At 53.1% G+C, this 13,972-nt stretch overlaps 3 protein-coding genes across 3 annotated transcripts; 1 reads left to right on the top strand and 2 right to left on the bottom strand.

The window, feature by feature from the left end:
• Positions 1 to 1,103: 1,103 nt before the first annotated feature.
• T069G_10721 (uncharacterized protein) lies at positions 1,104 to 3,155 on the bottom strand (the record flags this gene model as incomplete). Its single annotated transcript, XM_056177931.1, has 1 exon — positions 1,104 to 3,155. The coding sequence occupies one exon, from the start codon at positions 3,153 to 3,155 to the stop codon at positions 1,104 to 1,106; it is 2,052 nt and encodes a 683-aa protein (XP_056024221.1).
• A 5,129-nt stretch (positions 3,156 to 8,284) lies between these two features.
• T069G_10720 (ppx/GppA phosphatase family domain-containing protein) lies at positions 8,285 to 10,159 on the top strand (the record flags this gene model as incomplete). The annotated part of the gene is made up of 3 exons (XM_056177930.1): positions 8,285 to 8,388; positions 8,444 to 9,913; positions 9,976 to 10,159. 3 exons carry the CDS (start codon positions 8,285 to 8,287, stop codon positions 10,157 to 10,159), a joined length of 1,758 nt encoding a protein of 585 aa, XP_056024220.1.
• A 220-nt stretch (positions 10,160 to 10,379) lies between these two features.
• T069G_10719 (uncharacterized protein) lies at positions 10,380 to 12,557 on the bottom strand (the record flags this gene model as incomplete). The annotated part of the gene is made up of 6 exons (XM_056177929.1): positions 10,380 to 10,537; positions 10,591 to 10,797; positions 10,880 to 11,222; positions 11,291 to 11,622; positions 11,708 to 11,822; positions 11,892 to 12,557. 6 exons carry the CDS (start codon positions 12,555 to 12,557, stop codon positions 10,380 to 10,382), a joined length of 1,821 nt encoding a protein of 606 aa, XP_056024219.1.
• Positions 12,558 to 13,972: the final 1,415 nt, after the last annotated feature.

The following is a 13,972-nucleotide window of genomic DNA, read 5'->3' as shown; positions in this document are numbered from 1 at the left end:
CTCTTCTTTAGTACTATTGATAGCAATTTGTTGCGATGGTTTTTGTTTACTCTAGTGTGAACGATTATTTGTTGAAAAAGAAGTATTTTTTCCCATTTTTTTGAACGTGCTATATCATATATCATCAAGCTTGAAAGCTAACAGAAGAGAAAATAAATCACCAGACTCAGCTCAAAAGCTGTATAAGCCTCCCTCTCAAAACAGTAAAGTAGTAAAGTAGAAAAAAAAGAGTAAACACCAGCTAGCATTTCCCTTTGAAGGGATTAACTCTGCCATGTACATCAATGTCCTCCTAGTCCGTTTTTTCCATCAAGATTTCAAGCAAAATCAGAAATCGACATTAAAACACCGGAAAATGAGTAAAGGGTCGAAAAAGAAAAGAAAAGAAGATGAAGAGGTGGACATGTGTCCCATCCAGTCGCTTTGCAAATGACGCAATATAAAAGAAGCAAACAAAAATAGCCAACACTTTTGTGGGGTGGGTTGGGAGAAACTGCTCCGGTACTGTTTCACATCGGGTTTCAGTATCCCGTACGTTCAATCATAACGTCATATTTCCATGGAAGCAATTTCGGCAAACATAAATAGAAAACAAAACAAAAACAGCGCTGTGGTCCGAAAATGCATCTTCCAATGGGGGTGCTTCGTATCGAATAAAAGAAAGCATTGATTTCGTCAAAGAGTGAATTCGTTAAAGTGAGCGTGTGTGGTATATATTTCGTTGTAGATGTCGTCCCTTGTTGAATAAGGGGGGTTTTTGTCGATTGAGATGTGAACAGATTTGTGTCGAGATATCGGTACTCTGATATATAGTGGTTGATATATATATCGGGTATCATAAGGAAAACCAAAAGACTTAATCCAAAAAAATACTTGCAAAATGAGAGACGGAGGCGTATGCTGTTCCGAGAGAAGAAAAAATAAGAAGCAAATTCGTTGCCGTCTAGATGGACATGCGGTGTCGTCTTAAGCAAAAAGGCCTAAGATGCAATTCGTATATTGATCGTGGATGTATCATCGGGAGTATCGTAAAATTGGAGGGCAGTAAAGGTACTAAAACCCCTACGTGAGAGGAGGATAAACCGGGAAGCGAAGCAGCGTAACTAGACAGGCGACTGTGACCGCCGGCGAGGGTGGTCACGGCGGCGGAAATCCTTGAGTCGCTCGTCAATGTATGCGAGACGGCTTCGTAGAGATGACTTTGGGGACGTGCTTTCAGACTCGATGGGCTGCTGAACAGTGGCAAATGGTCTGCGAATGATGCTAAAGTCGATGGCGGAGATGCTGTTTGATCGCCGGCCCGGAAAGGAGAAGCTTGCCTTGGCAGCAGAGAATGGAGAACCGAGTCTGAGGGGTGCATCGGCGAGAGGAGGAGCGAGGCTCGGGCCCAGGCTCGGACCTAGGCTTGGACCTAGGCTTGAACTTAGACCTGAAGCTCCTTGAGGTGCAATTGTGGCCGCGGCGGGTTTCTCAGTCTCTCCAGAAGGGGAAGATGACGGGGGCGGGGAGGCAGCACGAGGTTGAGATGCCTCAAAGAGCTCCTGCAAGTTGGTCCGGGGAATGAAAAGCGCATCCCGTTGGGTCGAGGCGGTGGAGCTGAACTCGGCCGAGGGTGTGGCTTGAGTCGAAGCCCCATTGTTGGATGGATCAACCCAAAAGTCCGAGCCGAGACTAGGACGCTTCCTCCTGGGTTCGACGGCAGCAGACTGCTTGGATCTGCGCTTCTGATTGCTGCCCCGGCTGTTGTTGCTGAGTCGAGCCGGCGAGCCCAGGCTACGCCTTCGAGTCCCCACAGAGCTGCTCATTGGTCCCTGTGGCTCCAGGCTCATACCGAAGCTGTCTGCAAGCGAATTGGAAGCGCTGGGGCCGTAGCTTCTAGCGACGAAAGGGGAGCCCAGCCGGGTAATGTCCGCACCGGCAGCTCCCGAGCCTGACACAGGGGCAGCGGCTTCTATCAATGGCGGCGGTGCGAAGAGCTCCATGGAGGGCTGATCTTGAGATCCGGTAAGCTGGGCTAGCGGTCCATGAGGCTGCATCGATTCGCATGTGCTGACCGCCAGGGACAGGGCCATGTCATTTCCAGAGAAGGCGGACTGGGAACGGCTTGGTGCCATTCGGCGGTTCCAGACGCGATTGGCTGTCCTGCCGAAAGGCGTAGGATTGCGGCCCATGTAGTGTTGATTGCGTGCAGCACCGGTCGCGCTGGCTTTACACAGCTCCCGCAGGTGAGCGCGAGTTGCTGCGCAGCTGTGCGGCCACTGCACGTAAGACGTCGGCGCAGCTTCAACGGTAGGCGTCGCGCTTCCGCTGTGATCGGTCTGCTTAGACTTCGACTTGGGACCCTTCCAACTCCGCTTTGCTTCCCTGGCGACGCGCATACATACTCCCTGAGGAGGAATACCGCTCTTGGCAACGTGAAACGGAGTGACGTGGGGATCTTGTAGATAGGTCATGTACACGGACCAGAGGTGTTGGCTCATTGACCTGGTCCACGGAGCTTTGCGCGAGCGCCTGCTGGACGCGGCGGGAGCGCGAACGGGCTTGATGGTTTTGCTACCGTCTTCAATTGACGAGGGACCGAGCAGGTCGACGTCGTCGTCGGCATCAATGCTGTACTGACTCAGGTTGTCTGAATTCAGCGAATAGCGGCTAAAGAGCGAGCTGCTTGTCTGCGTCGACTGCGCCGTTGACGGCCGACTGTCGCATTCTGGGCTCGACTCAAGGCTGCTGTAGGCCTGGTCGAGCGACCAATTGGGAAATCGCTTTGGCGATAGCGAGGGGACGGAGTGAGGAGCGGGAGTCTTGGGGGGTGAAGAGGTTCTTCCGCGATGCAAGTCGCCATCGTCGGGGAATAAGTGATAAGGGTTGAATTGAGGGAAGCTGGTGCTGAGCGTATCCACCATGTCTTCGTCGAGGAGACGAGGCTCTTCGATGCTTGGAATGGGTACGTCTGCTGTCGCGACGGACGCGAGGAATTGCTGGGTGGGAGCCTTGAGGTTGGACGAGGGAGCACGTCGCCTAAGTCGAAATCGCGGTCGCGGAGGAGAAGGGGGTCGAATGTCAGTCGTCGCGAAGGGCTCTGGGGTTTTAGGACCTCGAGCAGCTTTGCGAGACCCCCGTGTCCTAGGCGCCATGAGAGATTGCAAGGGAGGCATTGCGGCAGTTGGCGTCGAGGTATGCGAGCACGGAGAGTGTTGGAAAGGGAGGAGAGGCAGCGCTAAATGTACGATGCCGCGCCAACTGAGTCAATAATGGTGCGAAGCGTGATTGTGATGTCTTGAAAAGGTCGGAATGGCGCCTCTGGCAAGTCCCGCTTTGGTTTGTTATGTTATGGTTTGTTTTGTTTTGTCCAATGTTTTCTTTCTATTTCTGTCCCGCTGCTTCTCTTGTTCCTCCTTTGATTGTCCTGCGCAACGGGCGCCGCGCGACCAGACAGCGTCGAAAATATACGTTGGGCGAAAAAGCGCAGCAATTGTTGTTTTGTCTGAAGCGTCCACGAGCGGATGCGCCTTGATTGCGGATGCGCCCGAGAGAGCGGCGCGGGTCCGGCAGGAAGAGCTTCGTCGAGCAGTCTTAAACACTCATGTAACTGATGCGAACGTCGTCGCGACTGAGGAGGCGCGCGAGATTGGGCTTTGGGTCCCTTTTTCCCTGGTCGCCGCGGTGTGGGTAATGGTTCTGTCCTGGTCTCTGGCGGGTGCGGTGAAGCGAGGCAAGGGGGTTCCGGATCCAAGGAATCTTTCAAGTCGTCCACGGGCGATCTGAGGCGCAAAGGCTGGCGGTCCAGCAGCTGGCGAGAGCGATGCAGCTGTTCGCAATCACAGACTCAGCCTCTCCCCACGGGTGGGATCGCGGGCTCAGAGGCAACGGCGCAAAGTGACTGGAATGGAGAAGAAACGGGGGAGAGAAGCGGGCGACAGGGTGGTGCTGGGTTTGTATGTAGGGCAGTGGGGAGTGCAGGCGCAAGCAGAGCGCATCGGCCAGCGCAGGCCACTAACGGGGCCGCTAGACGGGCCACGGACAGGGCAGCCCAGAGCCAAAAACAGCCACTGCGAGCCCTCCGTCCAGCGGAGGCGGGCCCTGCTGGAGCCAAGCTGCGGGTGGCGCGGGCCCTCTGAGCGTCTTCTAAGCGTCGTCTGTGGTACCGGTACTTGCAGCCCGCAACTTCGGCCTCCGGTACAGTGTGTACAGGTACTGGCGCTGCTGCGTGCGATACATCTCAACTGAGCTAAAAACTCGAACCCTCGACTTCGTCCACCAGGGTACATGTACTTATATGGCGATTCAGACGCACGCCCCCCGAAAGTCGTACCGGCGATTTCTGGGCCCAACGGATGCGATGCCACCGTCGGCTCCAGTCTCTTGCGCCGGGCACTGGTAAGGAGAGCAGTCAGGGCCTCGAGGAGGATTAGGAGGCGAAGAGACCCTGATTGACCCTGAAATTGAAGGATCAATTGTGCCTCCTCATTCGTGTCATGTGTGTTCTGCCAGGGGTGGGACATTTGACGGCTTGCTTCTACTAGGGCTCGTCCGCTGTCACTATCACCGTCCTGGCGAGCACTCGCACACACGCCCGCATGGAGCTGATCTTGGTTGGTCACACACATTGCAGACAGTGCGGCGAGAGTCTATGAAAGTCGAGCGGGTGGAGCTTGACTGCCAAAAAGCTGGATGCCACCAAAAAGCTTGACCAGCTGGAAAAGGACCAAGATTTTCCCTTCCGAAGCCTCTTGCGTCTGTTTCTGCAGCCCCTCCCTTCCCTCGCTCTAGCAGGTCGGGAGAAGATTGCTAGTAGGACCGCAGAAGTCTAGCAATGGCACGGCTCGGAAGCCTTACCGGCATCAGGGGAAAAGCAGGAGAAGATAAAGTGCGCGGATTGCTCCGTACGGGGGCTAGAACTTTCGTCTCGAGGGTCCTGGAAGTGGATATTGAAGCACAGAGTCCGGACACGGCCGCACTGTGAAGGAATTCTACAACTATATCTGGTCTGCTGATTTACTTGCAATTTGGACTAATGTTTTTTATCTCAGCACTCATCCCACGTGTGCACACCTTGGCAATACTAATTCCATGTACGAGAGCACGCGGCTGTTGAGACAGGAGGCGCTTGTAAGACCACACAAGTAGGTATGCAGCCTTGCTTCACATTGCCAGCGCAGATGTACAAGTACTGCGCCCGTATCTATGAAAAGAAGGGGGCAAATTGAGAAATATGACGGTCTTTTTTCTCACCCATGACATGGCAGCCACGACAGCTTTGCGATTGATCACTTGTCGTTGCAGAATGGCCCATGGGCTGTGCTCTGTGCGAGGACATGAGCTTGAAAAATTCTGGGCTCAGCGCGCTAAAGTGCAATTTCGCGAAAAGAACGCGTCTAAACGCGTCTGAGGGGAAAACATGTGCATCATAAAAGCGGGGCTTTGCTATCAGTTAAGCGAGCAAGCGAGGGGATGGCATTCGGCCGATAGCCAATGGGAGCACAACACAAATGCTGATTGGACGGGATCAAGTCGACTGATGTCGTCGATTGATGATGCGGCCAAGGATATGATTGACTGATAAGAACTGCCGTTGTCATTGACATTGACTATCACTACTGACACTGACATTGACATTGACACTGGAAATTAACGTTTACTTTAAGACGGGAGCTCGGGATCCTCACATTAGAGTCGCAGCCGCCATGCAAGAGCTTCGGCGAATATCGACCATGTACGATACAGTACAATGGAAGTGAGTGAGAGACACTGCGGGTACGGCCGGCCCACCCATGATTGGAGCATATCGCTGCCAGTCACAAGCACGCACGTCGAGCTCCCGATGCTCCAATGAGGCCGTGCCAGACATGTGGCGAGCCATTGGGCAGTGACAAGGAGCCCTCCCTGATACGTTGAAAAGAGTGGCTTCGGATAGGCTAATGAGGGGCCTTGCCTCCATGGTACGGGAATACGGAAACAAAGTGCCTGTGACAAACCGGAAAAAAGCTTGAAGAGAACAAGCCGCGTCGGAGTCACAGCAAATGATCCAACTACTGTGATGTGATGAACCAGGAGCACTAGGTTATTATCCCAGGAACTATCCTTTTATTATTTGAGCATTGCTGGTTCCCAGTTCTGTTCATATTTTTGCCAGTAGATGTACGAGTAGACAGACACACGCCATCTTGGTACCTTTGGTCCTTGGGCAGCAGTCAACAAGAGTCACCTCCCGAGTACGGCCGGGTTGGGCGAGAAAACAGCGCGCCATATTGCCCATCACCCTCTTCTCAAAGCGGAAAGTCAACAACCATGCCAATTCTTTCATAAGCCGCCTAATGAGCTGCCTATCTATCTATTCTTTTCTTATATACCACTAGTACTGCCAGGTATTACCATATCCAACCGAAGATGATCCATCCTTTATCAAGATAATCAACCTGAACCTTGGCCTACCCTACTCCTTCGCATATTCTGCTCCTCCTCACCGGTTTGGTTGCAGCGTGCGCGCTGATGCTGCCGTTGAGGGGTCATCAGCACGCATATGTAGGTATGGACATGTGGGCGCGAACAACGCACATACCCAACTTGTGCATGCCTTCCGAGGACTTGTACAGCAGACTCCAAGCGACACCACCTTTGCGAGGCGACTTTGCTTTCCGGCAATGTGGGGGAATAGGATCCGTGTCATTGGCAGGACTCGAGACTACACACGGCCTGTTTCTCCAGGGCTGAAAACGCTCTTTTCGAATCGACCCATTTCCACAGATGGGGAAGAGTGCTTGCTCATTCCCACTTTCGAATAACAACTCCCGAGTGCATTGTCTCATGTAACCTCAGCGCAGGCGGCATCTAGGGCCAGGGAGCCGGGCGAATAGCAACTTGCTGCTGCTGCTACAGGTGCAGGCGAGGTGGTTTACAACAAGTTCCTACAGGTGCTGAGAAGCCCCATACATGTGCTTGGCCGACATGTAGGCATGCGTGGTACGTGTCTCAAGCCCTCTATTATACTACTCGTGCTTTGTGCCTGAGAGTCATGGTATTGCAGTCGCTGACAAGCTCTCCCTACTAAGACAGCATGCACGTACACGTACACTTACCGATTACACGTTCATAATATGGGAGATGAATTGTACGAGCCAGCCTCAGACACGATGCACTGCGATTATGCACGCTGCTGGGGGAATTGAGCACACTAATCCTAGATGATGCCATCGACCGACATGTGCATCCAACTCACATCGGACCTGTCTGTCAAGCTCAAAGGGGGCTGCTCGTCCTCCCCATCCTCGTCTTTTGGTGGTGGCCTCGTACCAATCAATCTCGTCGGAACGAGGTCAGCCGCGTCCGCCCGGTGACAACCTCGCAGATGCCGCTCCACAGTTATTCGTCATATTGCGGCAGACAGACATGCGTGAGTCAAGGCCACGCTTTTACGCTGGAGAAGGGCCACGATCAGAGCCAGAGTCAGAGGCAAACAAACCAGCAAGCAAGCAAACAAGCAAGCGGATGTACGGATGGGGATTATGTATGTATGTACGAGTATGTGCGCATGCACAGGAGGTAGGAATGGGAGGATGGAGCAACGGGCAGAAGCAGCATCACGAATTACGAGATACTCGACTCGTACTAGGTACTGCGAGTATATGTAAGGTATATGTAGGGCGGCAGCATGGACAGGACGACGCTGTTCCACGTATGCCTCTGTGTACAAGGTGAATGGCGGCATCGATTGGTCGAGGCTGCGAGGGCTGTGGGTTATTCGCCAGATGTCAGATGAAGTGCATGAGCTTTGCTGCGAATACATATATGGTGGGGGTCTTGTTGGGCATCTATGCCTCTCCCCCGACTTTGCAAAAAAAGAGCTTGCCAGAAAACTTCGTTTCTCATCCTCTTGCAAACCCAAGAACTCTAGCCGTCGACTTAGCGTTTCGAAGCTCCAGATTCGAGATCTCCCTAGGCCCGTCTCGCGTGCCCTTCCGCTAGGTACCCGTTCCAGGCGTCGGAGATTCGGATCCGTCCGCTACTATCCACTGAAACCCCACGCCAGCATGGATTTTTTTCCAACCAACATTTGCCAACCCAAAATCCCGTCGCATTCGGGCCTCAGACCGATCGACCCAGATCGTGCATCGCTGTCGGTTTGTGACAGGTATCTCGAGGCTAGCGCTCGTATTGCCACCTGTACGTATTGTGATTCGATGTGATTTGATTTTTTTTTTATATCTTTTTTTCTCCTGACCGACTGGCTGACGGGGAGGACGCCATCAGACTCGGACTACGAAAACAAGGCGGACGCCATTACATCATGCCAGCCGCCAACACCGTGACGCTGGACAATCTGTCCCAGAAGCTCCCCCAATGGCGGCCAGACGAGCAGAACCACCTGTACGCCGTCGTTGACATGGGCAGGTTAGTTGCCTGGAAGCTCTTCTGGTTGAACTGCTGGCATTGACAATGGCACTAGCAATGGCATTCGCTTCAGCATCACTTCCCTGGCACCTCCCCGTGCTCGTCTTCTCACCCCGGTCTACTCTGCAAGAGAGGCCATTTCGCTGTTTGATGCCCTGACACCGTCCCCCTCCGGGCCTGTTTTCCCTACCGCAATCATAGAATCGGTGTCTTCTGCCATAGCACGCTTTCACCATCTTGCCGTCTCTCATGATGTCCCTCCCCAACATATCATGATGCTGGCTACTGAGGCCATGCGGCGGGCCGTCAACGCCCCTGAGATGCTAGATGCTATCGCAAAGGCCACTGGAGGACTGAGTGTTTCCATCCTTGATCCCCCCGTCGAGACACTACTTGGCGCCGTCATGGGATCGAGGAGTGGCCTTGGGGGTGTTCCTGGCGGTGCTCTGTTCCTTGACCTTGGGGGCGGAAGCGTGCAGATGACTTGGGTGGACACTAGCAATCAAGGCTACGAAATAGAGGCAGCTCGTGCCGGAGGGAGCCTGCCTTATGGTGCCGCGAAGCTAATGCGTGTGCTACAAGAGAATCCCGAGCATGTGCGCGCTGCCGAGACGGCCAACCTAAGGGATGGCTTCCGGAAATTATACGCCGAACTATGCTCCAAGTTTTCCGCTCTACAAGCCATCAAAGCTGCAAACGAGACGGGAGAAGAGGTTCTCGTCGATGTTTACATGTGCGGTGGCGGGTTCCGCGGCTACGGCAGCATGCTGATGCATGACGACCCTATCAGTCCCTACCCCATCTCGTCCTCCAACACCTATGCTGTTCGTGGCTCGCGGTTCAAGGAGACAACCAGAATGCTGCACATGAACCAAAACTACGATGGTAAGATCTTTGGCTTGTCCAAGAGGCGCAGACAGCAGTTCCCTGCCATCGTCACCGTCGTCGAGGCTTTCATCGAAGCTGTTCCATACCTTGGCTGGGTCACCTTCTGTGGAGGGTCCAATCGACAAGGCGCTTTGATGATGAAGCTTCCCCAGGAAATTAGAGAGAGTAACCCTCTTGATGTCCTGGCCAATGTACGGGATGGTGAAAAAGAAGTTTTTGAAGCCATTCTAGGAAAACTATCAGAATCTCTTCCGTCAGACTTCGCCCACGCCCGCCTCCCCACCATCTTCAATACCGGTGCGGGCATGCTCTTCATTAGAGAGATCTGGAACCGCCACGGCCATGACGCAGACTCCAATACTGCTTTTGCCGTCCACGATGCCGTCTCTCGTGACACTGACTGCCCGGGCCTGACTCATCTTGTCCGCGCGCTCCTTGGTCTTGGCGTCGCCGCGAGATGGGGAGGCAACCTCGGGCCACTTGATGCCCAACTACACAAAGGCCTACAGGGTATACTTGATGACAGGGGTGTCGATTCGTCTTTCTGGGCCCAGTACCTTGGTGCCGTCGCAAGTGTCATAGCCACCATATTCCCCGTCATGCCGAAGCAAGCGGGCCAAGTAATCGACACTATCAGGTAAAGTTTCAAACCCAAACCTGCATTGACTTTTTCATGACCAAAAGTCTAACCGTACACAGCTTCGAGTCACACGTCGAGCACAGAGAGGGCAAGAAGGACAAAGTTTTGTTGAAGATTGGCTTAGCTAGCGAAGTTGCCAGACGTATCAACAAGGAGGATCTCATCGACCATGTCAACTCTGCGGCTAAAGTCAATGCAAAGGCCACCAAGACGATCTCAACACAAATAGTCATTCAATCATGATTCATTCATACTGTCTAATTTTCATTTTTTCTCCAGGTGAGCAAAAACAAGACATACGAAACAACAAAAGAAAAAGACATGAAACCCGTAAACCCTTTCCCCAAACACCAAAACAGTGACGCCAATTTTTTTTCATTTCCTAGTCATTCGTTCCATTTGCATTCTTGTTTGTCATCAAGTCGTAACTCATGAAGCATGTCTTTTAGAAAAAGTAAAACATTTACTCGGCATCATCATCACAGTCGTCCTCAACTGCATGCTTGGAGGACTTAGCCTTGGAAGGACGCTTCCTGGCGTTCATCTTCTTGAGCTCGTGGTTCACCACGAAGACGCACAGCAGTTGATCAATCTCGCTCTTTGAAGACTGCAGTTTCTGATCTGATACAGTTGTTAGCGTGGTTTCAATGACATGGCATCGAGCAGAAGCTTACAGTGGTCTTTGCGAGCGTCGAGAAGTTGCTGGGCAGCCTCGCGGATTGCTCTGCTATGGCATGCCGCAGCTGGGTAAGTGGGAGACTTGAGCCAGTCCAGTGACAGCTCCAGGCTTTTCTTTGTTCGGAATTGGTAGTGGTAAAACACCACCAAGAGCGGGAAGAAGCTGTCTGCGAGACGCTTATAGATCTGTCCTTGAATGGCAACTAGCAAGTTTGTTAGTACTCGTGCTCAGGCTCATTTCATTTGCTTCATCTCTCTTCTTCATCCTTCTTTGGGGCTACTTACTATTCTGGGCTGATTCGCTCTTGCTGCTCGCCAGGCGGCCGATATGGGTCTTGAAACCCTGCAGGAGCTCTCGGTACATGAGGATGAGCAGCCACATACTCGCCCAGATGGCGATTCTATCCTGCGTCTTTGTTGGGAGTTGCTGAGCAATGCACTCGTCCATCTCCTTGAGAATGTCATGCTCCAGTGAGTAAATGGCTCGTCGGGCAATGTTCCTCAGCTGAGCCTGGACAGACAGTGGGAGAGTGGTGAGCTTGTTGGTTGGATCCAAGCACCAGAACGATCTTGCTTTCCAAATGCGGAAGAAGCAGTTCATTCTGTGGACTTTGTTGACGAGGTCATGCTGCGAGATACGGTTAGCTCGGTGATGACAGGTCACAAAGGGTCTTCTTTTTTTTCATTGGGTCATACCTTGGGAAGTCCCCAGCCCTCTTCCGAGTATGCAAACACGAAGCTCTGGACTGCTTGCTGAAAGTCGGACTTTTGCTCTGTCTGGATCTGGTTCTCAACCCATCTCTGCAGAAGCTGGTGGCTCGGAACGCAGTCTCGAGGGAAGTCGGCCTTTGTCAGGCTGCCCGTCTCCTCGGAGCCCCCTTGCGACCGGTAGGCCTGGACCGTGGCGCGCAGAGCCGGCAGGCTGGTGTCTGGGGTAAAGAAGACCGAGATCTCTCGGGGCTTTCCGGTGTAAAACCGCGGGCCGGAGCAAAGTTGCTCCTCATCCTTGGGATTGGTGGACCAAACATCTACACAAAAAATGCACTGTCAATACCCTGAACCAACGGCTTGCTCAAATGATGCACAATTTGCATTGTGCCGTGCGCCACATACCGGGGATCTTGCCCATTACGGGCCAAAACGTGGATGGTGTGGCGCGAGTGCAGGCCAGGTGAGAATGGTCTGGGAACGCCTTCCTGCATGTTGGGCAGACTCCACTATCATGGCACTGGAAGAGGATAATCTCAGCTTTCCTGTCATTCAATTGGGGGACCTGGGAGGTACAGTGACTTCTTACTCGGGTCTTAGACACGCGGCATGGCAGGCAGGCTCCACTCTTGCGGACGTCTGCCGTCTGGCCGGGGTCAACCAACTGCCGTTGCCTCTTCTCTAGGTCATTGCCAGATCGTCGACGCTTCAGCTTTGAGGACTGGTCGACGGCCCTTCTGAGGCGATCTTCTAGGCCTTGCAGGTGATGGGGGTAACCTTGGACCATGCCCTTGGAAGGGTCGGTCTGAGGGTAGGTCCACTCATCGTCCTGAGCCTGAACCTCCCTGAGGGAAGCCTCCGGGTGGTAGTGGCCATCGTCTAGTGGCTCTAGGAAGGGAGATGACCCCGAGTGGTCAGAGGGCGAGGTGCTGCCACCGCCCTGGACCAGGTCCGGAGGGGTCTGACCGGCCGAGTAGTCAGACGTGAGTCCATCGTCAGACGAGTACGAAGGCATGTCGAAGAAATCCCTATCGGACTCAAGAGTAAGGTCTCTAATGAAGGATGGGATGTCGGTGATGATCCTGCTAAGGGATTGCTTGCGGAGATGGTGATGGGAAGAAGGATCAGATGTCTTAGCGTCCCCGGAGTACGCTTGCCAGTCGAAGACCTGGTGGAAGAGCTCCTCTAGCTCCGGGGAAGGGGAGAGACGGGGGTTTTCAAGTTCCATCCGGGTCATGTCCCGAGGGAAATCCATGTTGATATCCGTGTAAGTCACGGGATGCAGTGGGACCTTGCCTAGCTACCAGGACGAATTGAAGCAGGTGGCTTCCTGTCAGATGGACGATAAGGTGAAGATGCCCAATGTCCCAGGTCTTTTGTGTAAGATTTGTCTGCTTCAGGAACTCTGCCTGACACAAGAGAATTATAGATTTGGCATCCAAGGGGACTCTGGGTTCGTCCTGCGACTTACACCACCATCGGATGTGCATTCTCGGTGGAAGCTGGGGACTTGATTGGTCAATCCGCCTGTGGACCCCCTCTCTTCTGACCAATAATAGCCTTGTCTTTCACCGATTTTGACCACCGACCAGGACTTGGGCCATTAGCGCGAATGTCAGGTGACTCCCCGCGAGACTCTCCGGACGTCTCCAATGGGACGATTGTGCGAATCCATGGAGAGGGCAAAGCCGAATAAACTCATTTTGGCCCGGATGTGGCCTGTTGTGTCCAGCAGAATGCTCGGATGGCCTGTGGGAGCGCAGGGGCGGGTTGAATGGGCGGATTAGCGAGGCGTGACCGGATGGTCCTCCTCGACTTTGGATCGCGGGGGAGACGACAGTAGGGCGAACCTGATGGTGATGAAAAACCGCCGGAATCTTGTCCTATGGGAATTCCAGCTACTCAGCTGTCTGATTTATGACTGCGGGCACCAATTGGGGAGTTTCCAAGCTCTTTTTCTCCCCTGATAAACTCTGTTTCGAGCGCGATGGGCAGAGGTCCAGCAGGCTGTCCGTGGGGTGGGAGAGCCCGCTCAATCGGTGGCCACGTTGAATAGAGTTGACATGAAACGCTTCCGGGCGCTGATGAGTGACACGTCCAACATGATGATGAATCGATAAAAAACAAAAACGAAACGAAACGAAACAGTGACGGCCGGAGAGAGGGTGAGAGAGAGAGAAAACTCTGTTACGAGGAAAACGTTTTTTCCAACCAAGAAATACGGCCGAGAACCGGGGGGGCGAACGATCTACTTAAGAAAGAGGGTGTTGGGCAGAAGGCTTTAAAAAAAAAAAAAAGTAAAAGCCGGTGACTACTACGGACTTGGGCAACGTTTACGACTTAATACGGTCCTTGCTGGCTTGCTACTACACTACTGCTATTTTGCTACTTTGTCTCCCTGCCAAAGAGCTAAGGTGTAAGAGTATGTGGTGCTACTTTCTCTAGCTCCGAGTCTTAGAGAGTGCCGCTATACTGTTTTGGAAACCGGATTGGTCGGGGTGAGTTTTTGTTTTTTTGGGGCCTTGGGGATAAAGTGAATCCTGATTTGCGTTGTTCCGGCGTCAGATTTGTCGATCTACGATCTGCCTGCCCTCCTCTGTTTGATACGGGGTGGGGGGGAAGAGAGAGGGGAGCGTTTACAGGTAAGGCGAGAATAGGTAAGGCAGCTAG

This window comes from Trichoderma breve (genome assembly GCF_028502605.1).
Source record: "Trichoderma breve strain T069 chromosome 7 map unlocalized scaffold00007, whole genome shotgun sequence".
In the NCBI taxonomy this organism is placed as follows: domain Eukaryota; kingdom Fungi; phylum Ascomycota; class Sordariomycetes; order Hypocreales; family Hypocreaceae; genus Trichoderma; species Trichoderma breve.
The sequence above is the reverse complement of the archived record's forward strand: the minus strand, read 5'-3'. Positions and strand labels throughout refer to the sequence as shown.